This window comes from Adiantum capillus-veneris, chromosome 8, assembly GCF_014529385.1.
Source record: "Adiantum capillus-veneris isolate H3 chromosome 8, ASM1452938v2, whole genome shotgun sequence".
Taxonomy (NCBI): domain Eukaryota; kingdom Viridiplantae; phylum Streptophyta; class Polypodiopsida; order Polypodiales; family Pteridaceae; genus Adiantum; species Adiantum capillus-veneris.
In genome coordinates, this window is record NC_140938.1 from 137,219,486 (window position 1) to 137,227,955 (window position 8,470).

The following is an 8,470-nucleotide window of genomic DNA, read 5'->3' on the forward strand; positions in this document are numbered from 1 at the left end:
CACTCGCACTCCAATGGGCTTATTCAAAACATAGTATGATGTAGCAAATCGTGTAGCACAGAAATTTTGAAGTGCTTTATTCGGAGACTTGGAGAAAAATAAAGCATATGTAAACTGATGTTCTCATATAAACTTGACTACGGGATTGGCTTCAATAAGGACCTGTTTTATGAATGATAATCTACCATTAGGAGTAAATTTAGGGTGTGTATCCAAGCCGTGTAATTTTTGAATACTTTTCCATAATGGCTAAACCCGCTCCTTTGTAGTTGGAAGCGTTATCTGTAACAATAGCTATCACATTCTCCAGTCCACCCAGTCAAGTAATAGCTCGCTCATATACCTTTGTCAAGTAGAGAGATGTCTTCTATTTCATTGAGGTATCAATGGCCTCCAAAAACATTGCATCTTTGGGACAAATTACCATGACATTAATCAATAATTTTTTCTAACAGTTGGTCCATCCGTCGAGTGCTATGATACAGCAAAACACTGGAACAAAGTCAAGCAACGTTCACTTAAGAATCGCTTCTGTACTACTCTTGACTTTGTCACATACTCTGTTTATATTTTATTATAGTCAGAATAGATGAATCCTTTTTTTGCAGTTGACATTAGTGCATCTTTGAAAATAGGATTTTTTATGACAATAAATGGGATTCCACAAGCCATGAAGGCTTGTGTCCACTTTAGATGCAATTCAAGCATGTCCTGTTGTGCATATGTTGCATGTAGAGTCCCAGGCGAATCAGCTCTGCTGGATGTCCCGAGACATACATCCATCCCTCCCATAGCACCATTTGGAAAAGTATAAGGACTTTGAGGTGTTTGGGTTGTTCCCATTGAAGGTCCTTGGCTAGCTCGCACGTCCTCTTGATCTACACTCACTTCTTCTATGTTGACAGATGACCCACCTGTGTCATACCCTTCTGTCTCTTAGGAAGAAGTCCTACATGTTTGCATCTCTTTCCATACCCTGCAAAATGGACCCATATGTCTTTAGGTGGTGCTCCACATTCTTTCATATTGGGGCTAGTGCCGAATAAATGTTCCTTGATACGAGTTGCATTGCCTTGCCACTTATGCCCACAATGTTTGCATTCTACAAAAAAAATTGTTTTGCCTTTCTCTATTTCTTGACTTCAACAAAATATATCCTACAATCAATAGATACAATATGATTATAATTTTTCACCATAATCGTGCAATGAGAAAGATAAATTATTATAGACATGATTTGATAAATTAAAATGGTCAATGAATAGTGTTAAGATAATATTTTAGGGAAAATCACCAATGGATATGACATTCCTGGCTACGAGGGGGTAAAGAGCGTTTGCTGAAGACAACCTAAATGAGCGATGGAGTCATCTCACATTCCACGATCTATGTCTCTTGGAGGTAGGAGCTTCAACTCAAACACAACCAATCGACCCTAAAATAACTGAGGTATCTAATTTCTATATCAACATAGAGGTAAGAGCATGAGCTCGATAACATCCATGTGACTCCTAAGTACTATGCATGACTAATATTCACTAGAGAGATTTCTCTCAATCACAACCTAGTGAATTCTATAGGTGATCCACCATATTCACTTAGGGGTAAGAGCATAAGCTCGATGGGTGTGTGCATGGTTAGGTAGACTAAATACCTATGTCCCGGACATTGGTGGTGGAGAGATAGCTTCTTGCATATCAAAGCAGGAACCAAGAGAAGAGTTCTAAATAAAACTTTAAAGTTTCAAAGCGTGGACATTTATGATTAAAATATCCCCACAACCTTTGGCAGTTTCGTAGTTCCATAGTTCCCTCCACGCCTCTGGAGAACTTTCAAACAAAATTAGTCGGATGTCTCTCTCTCTCTCTCTCTCTCTCTCTCTCTCTCTCTCTCTCTCTCTCTCTCCCCTTCTCTCTCTCTCTCTACATGCACAGACACCTTGCTCTCTCCTTCTCTCTCTCTCTCTCTCTCTCTCTCTCTCTCTCTCTCTCTCTCTCTCTCTCGCTACATGCACAGAAACCAAGCACAAGAGAGTGAGCATTGATAGTCTTGCAGAAACATTTGCACAGAAGCTTCTCTATGAACCAAACACAAAAGGGGAGTTTCTTACAAAGTTGGTAGTCTTGCAGGAGCATTTGCACATAAGCTTCTTTTCCAGGCAAAGACAAACACAAAAAGGGGAGTTTTGCAGGAGGTTTTGCAAAGAAGACGTTTTGCTTTTGTTTTCCAATTGACAAGCAGCTAGAGCAGATTTTCGAGCTAAGCACAGAGGGTGTTGGTAGGAAGCGGGAGGTTTCAAGCAACAACTACAACTACAACTTATACATTGCAGGAAGAGTGGTCAGCGTGCACTCTTTGCCACATATCAAGAAGGCCATGGTGGGAAGACAACCACGTCTTGACCTTACAAGCGGTAGGACTTTAACTTCGGTCTACATGGCACCCGCATCAAGCGGAGCAGCCTCAAGCATTGGATCAACATTGGTTCCAGCACCCTTGGGTAATGGGTTTATTGGAGAAAGAAACAGGAATGCATCTATGGAAACAGCATTGATTAGGGCATTGGCAAGTTTTGGAGCAGGGATAATAGATGGAACAGCATGTGTTGAAGCTCCCTCAGGTTTTGGAGCATGTGCAAACCATGCCAACATTTGTGAGTGTGCAAAATGTAGAAGGCTTGCTGCCAGAAGTTATGAAGCTCGCAGAAAGAGAGAGTATCGTTGCAAGCTCAAGGAAAGTCAGAACCAATATCCATCTCGTCCAATTATTGCGAAATGCCAAGCTATCGCAAACCGTATTGTCACATGTTTCAAACAGCACACAAGAGGCCTTGACAACGAGACAAAGGAATCCATCATGAAGGATGTGCTGAATGATGGTTGCATGCATGGGCTCAAAATTGAGACGCGAGAGAATCCAATGCTGGTGGGTTTCAGGGACACTCTTTCCACCATCAAGAAACCCAGGAGCAAGAAAGAACTGTTTCTTAAGAGGGCTACTATCATGATGGCCATGAGAGCACCAACCCCAAACATTTATGTAGCTTCAAAACTTCTAGGGACGCACCGTAGAAACTTCTACGCAGCAAGAGAGAAATTAAAAAATGAATCCTTGCCATTGCATTTATGCGAGCGACAGGCACGCACAAAGGATGCAATCTCTTATGAGGTCAAGGAATTGGTGCTCTCTTTCTCGACAGAGAATACGCGTGTCTCGCCGAACAAGTAGGATGTGTGTCGAAGACGAATCAAGAGAAAATTGTGGCAAAAGCATCCTGTGCATCTTCTAGAGCAACCCCAGGTGAATGTTTGCTGCATTCTGATGTTTTTCTACATTCTAATGTTTTTCTACACTTTGAAAAGCGTCCTGAGATTACATTAGCTTCATTCCTATCTTTCTTGTTGGCGTGTTGTAAGTTTTTTCATAGCTGTAAGATTAGGTGGGATAAATATGGTAATCAACCCTATGGTGGCACCCACCCTCTAGTTTTCATGAGTCCTACCATTGGAGTGATATGCGGCAGGCCGTCAGTGCTGATACAAGCTTAGTTCTTGCTGCATATCTACATGAATGGTTTTCATAGTCACCAGATTGTGTGAGGTAAGGGTGGTAGCTATCAATTTTAAGGAAGAAGTCATTGATATGATGCCCTGTCAGTCAGCATGCAGCTTATAGCTTGGGATGTCCACCTACTATATATATTAGTATCTTCAGAAGTCATTGTCTTGGTGGCTACCCAATCTATAAGACATATTGAGTGTAGCTACTTACTAGTAGGCATCCAGGATGGTAGTTATAGTGTTGCTTGTAGTAGAAATTTGTTGGTCTGGTAGCTAGGTTTTCCCAGCTGGTGGGGTTGTAGTAAAAAATATATTGGTGTGGTAGCTAGGTTTTCCCATCTGGTGGTGTTTGAGCACAATGTAGCAATTCAGGTCAAGAGGTGGCTATTTTCCCTTTTCACATGACTAGTATGTCCTTGGTAGCTACCTTTTGTAAGTACCTTGCTTGGTAGCTATCCCATTATTTGTGGTGGGGTGTGCTCATGAGGTGGCTACAATGACATGGATTTCAGTCTTTCTTGAGAGCGCCACAATTATGGTCTAGGTAGTGACGCGGGCAAAGCGAACCCCAAACCCCAGACGGCCTCTAAAACGCCGGGGACCGAATGGCATGCCTCGAGTCTGTCACGGTAAAGCGAACAGGGGGCACCACCTAGCTTTGAGCGGCTAGGACGCAGACCACGATGATATGAACACTGCAAACTTACACACACACACACACACACACACACACACACACACACACACACACACACACACACACACACACACACACACAGAGATTGACAAATGATGAAAACCCTTGGGGGTGTGAGGGAGAATTATTTCTGCAGTATTACAACGACCTTCCTTCCGCCGAGGCGGCACACCGTGGTGATAGAGAAGTAGGGAGAAAAGATGGTGCAAACTACTTGGTGCGTTCTCTAAGACAACTCAATGATTGTGAAGCTTGCTACCAAGAGCATGTGTACGTGTGTGCATCGACCATTGGAGTCGAGAGGTGGACGTGGCTCCCTTCGCATGGTGCAAATCCCAAGGCAAACCAACACACAAGCCCCCTTCCCCGTGATGCCAATAGTGTCAACTCTTCCCACTTACCCCCCCCCCCCCCCCCCCCCCCCCCCCCCCCCCCCCGATAGTGACCTCTCAGTGCCAATTTATAGGTGTTGGCTGCTTGGATTATGGTAATCCCAGTGTGATTAGGGTAAGCTAATTGGGGAGACAAAGCAAGCGGTGGGCCCGGTGTGGTTGACTCTTGCTTTGTTTTGGGAGGTTATTAAAAGATGAGAATCTCTAAGTGGGCCTTTGTGACCATCACCTAGAGAGATGGAATTTACAAAGTGGGAATTTTACAATGGCTTGGGTGAAAACTGAAGAAATGATGAAAATAACCTATAAATTATTGAAAATGGTGTCGTGGTTGCGTGTTGCCGACGAATGGGTGTTGTGGGTGCGTTGGTGTAGCGCGTACTTCTTTTCGGGGTCGGCCGGAGCATGCCTTCGGCGCATTTCTCCTTTTTTTTGTTGGCGACGCGTGCTTTGGGTCCTCCTTCCTTTTCGTTGTCGTCGTAGTCGTGGAATCCTTTGGTTTTTTTTGTATTTGTGGTGCGTATATGCGTGTATGTGCGTATGGGTGTGTGAGCGGACATATGTGTGTATGTATATAGATGTGGGTACGCATGCGTGAGTGTGTGTGTGTGTGTGTGTGTGTGTGGTTGTATGTGTGCGCAAGTGTGCGTGGGAACGGGCTTATTATGTATATAATATATATATTATATGTTTTATCTTCTTTTTTTTGCTCTGTTGACGACTGACGGCCTGCTACGCAAGGATGAGGATGTGGGGGGGGGGGGGGGGGGGGGGGGGATGGTGTGTGTGTGTGTGTGTGTGTGTGTGTGTGGTGTGTGTGTGTGTAGAGAGAGAGAGAGCGAGAGAAGTTTCCGCTACGCCTGTACAGGCACGAGAGAGAGAGAGAGAGAGAGAGAGAGAGAGAGAGACTGCGGGCGGACTGGAGCCGTAAACAGAGCGTGAGAGAGAGAAGGGGGGTTGGAGGTGGTGAGGGAGGGAGAGGATGAGGGTGTGTGTGTGTGGTGTGTGTATAGAGAGAGAATGTGCTCCAGCTTCTTGTGCTACGCCTTCGGGCTGAGAAGAGCGAGAGGGAGAGAGAGAGAGAGAATTGTCAGCTGGGGCTCAGCGTGCAGAACGTGCGAGAGAGGGGAGAGGGATGGGGTGAGGTGGGTGTGGATAAGAGAGAGAGAGAGAGAGAGAGAGAGAGAAAGAGAGAGAGAGAGAGAGAGAGAGAGAGAGAGAGAGAGAGAGAGAGAGAGGGAATCTCTATGGCGGGTGCCCACCATGGGGGGGGAAGAGAGTGTGTGAGTGAGGGGGGGGGGGGGGGGGATATTATTCTCTGTCTTGCATGGTGTCTCAAGGACGAGAGGAGGGGAGCGATTCAATGGTGTGGGGGGGGAAGAGGGTGGGGATAGCGGGCCAAGGGAGGGAGAATGGGGCCGAGGGTGAGGCAAGCGGGTGGGGAAGAGAGAGGGAATATTTTCTGTCTATTGGCTTGCATGGAGAGCGAGCAAGGGAGTGTGGGAGGGGCGTATGTGGATAAGAATACGGGAGAGAGCTGGTTCGTGTGCGGCTATGGCTCGACACAGCGAGAGCGAGAGAGAGAAAGCGAGAGAAGGGAGTGGGTGCTTGAGCCGCTCCTGGCCGAGGGTGGCCAATAAAGGGGGGGGGGGGGGGGGGTCATTGAGGGTCAACGAGGTGTGGGAGAATATTAGAGAGAGAGTGTGTGTGTGTGTGTGTAATCGTCCATTGGTATTTTGTACGCTTGATCCTCGATACCCAAAGCACATTTTCACATCCCCACATTCTATTTTTTACCACTTCTAGGGCGGTGCATACATCACCGCAGATCAGGCACCGTAAATAGACAGTTCCTGCATGTCCCGAGCGATATGAGAGGACCCATACTTGTCGCTTGCATTATTTACATTCTAGAAAGCTCAAACACATTCTCTAGAACCAAAATAAGCCACCTAGAACCATACCCAAGGCCCCGATACCCTATACGGACATGTGCATGTGTCCGACTGCTAACGCGTGAACCTTACTATTCACAATGTGTACACGTTGCATCTTTTTTCGAACTTAAAACCACTTTGCAAAGCTCCCAAATACATGTATTTACATCTTTTTGTACATATGACCATGCATATAAACGCTACTTTGTACACACCAAAAGCGGTTTATCAGCCTGTCAACCTGTACGAAACTCTCAGATTTTGCGATGACATTCTGACATGGCAGTTGTACGGATTTTCGCAAAACACGCTAGCAGCTTTTGGCGCTCGTGCTTTTGAGACCAATTTTTACGTTTAGAGGTGAAACTCCAACAATGAGAGAAGTGTCCTTGGGCGAAATGCTATAACACGCACTCAAACACACGATAGAAAAAAATTTCAAAGATTATCGGATTAGTACAAAATCACAAAGCTCTGATACCGATGTCAAGTGCAGCGGAATTGAAATGGTGACAAGATCTAGACTTTATACTTCCACGAATCTTTACTTCTTTCCTTGCTTAAATGTGTGCTACTTGGCACGAATGATGGTTGCTTTTATTTCTTTGTAGAGAGAGAATGAAAGAGGTGGAGATGTGTAGAGAGAGAGAGGAGAGGAATGACACCCGATGGGGTCCCAACCAACCCTCTCAAGGCCCCCCCACACCGTTGCCAATGTGGTTTTTGCTTTTCATTGCGTAAATAGAAAATGTACAAACATGTAATACCTCAAATGTAGACTCTACTGACTCAAATGGAGAATGTCGCCACGATAACTCTTCAAGATGAAGCACCTCCGGGTTGATTTGATGCACCTTGGGATCCGTCTTAGTGAGGGGTTGTTGATGGCCACCAAGGGACTGATTTGCAATCTTGATGTGAGACGAATGAAGGGCTGAAAACACAAACGATGATGGAGCCGATAACAACCAGCAATGAGGAGCATTCGATGCGACGAGGGAATGGCGAGAAGAGGCTCAATGGACTGCCAAAGGTCTGAGCTGCAACTAGGAAGATAGCGTCCGCAGATTAAAGCAATATCCAACGAGGAAGAGGGTTGGAAACTGAAAACGTTGGGCTGATCTGCTACTATAGAAAACGTTGGGCTTGTCTACAAAGTGGAGCAAAAACGCCAAGGCATATACATGCAAGACACTAGGTTGATCTGGCGCTCCCAAACATATGCAAAAACGCTAGCCAATGTTTTGACTTTTGAGTGTCAGGTCGGGAAATTTTAGGTCAAGTCGAGAAAATGTACAAATGTGCGAACATGGTAGTTTTCAACGATAACTCACTATTTTGTGACACATTTGAGGAGCAGACTGGACCGACACGTTCCTCTAACGTGCACATCATGTCAGATGCCCACCAAAGTGTAATAACATCTCTCAAAACACTCGTACAATCCATTTATGCAAGAGGGTTCCAGAACTAGAAAACCTAATCTAATGGACTCATCCGGACATGCCCCTCCTACGAACAAGCTCTCAAAATTGTCCTAGGATTCCAGACACTCATATCTAGGATATGTACAGAATTGGCTCTAGAAGTCGATGAAGCATGTCCATGTGACACACAGAGCCATGTACACGTGACAAAAAGCATCAGATATGAAAAACTAACAACAAAAAAGCAATTTCCTAAACTTGGATTTGCCTAAAAAAATCCATTGTGAATTCCGGGATGTCCGTACAGCTTGTCACGTTAGCATGATTTACACAAAATTGGCTTCTAGAAGTGTTTTAAGGGGTTTCTTAGGCCCCTCGGTCGGTTCCTGTAAGTTGGACAACGTTAAGATTTTGATTCCTAACCCACTGTGGGTTTTAAGCCCCTTGACCGGCTTCA

General features: G+C 45.1%; 1 protein-coding gene across 1 annotated transcript; it reads left to right on the forward strand.

Annotated features, from left to right (window-relative positions):
* The first annotated feature begins 2,376 nt into the window (after positions 1-2,376).
* On the forward strand, positions 2,377-3,228 carry LOC147453024 (uncharacterized). The gene has a single exon (XM_086519335.1). It carries the CDS (start codon positions 2,377-2,379, stop codon positions 3,226-3,228), a length of 852 nt encoding a protein of 283 aa, XP_086375461.1.
* The last annotated feature ends 5,242 nt before the right edge of the window (positions 3,229-8,470 follow it).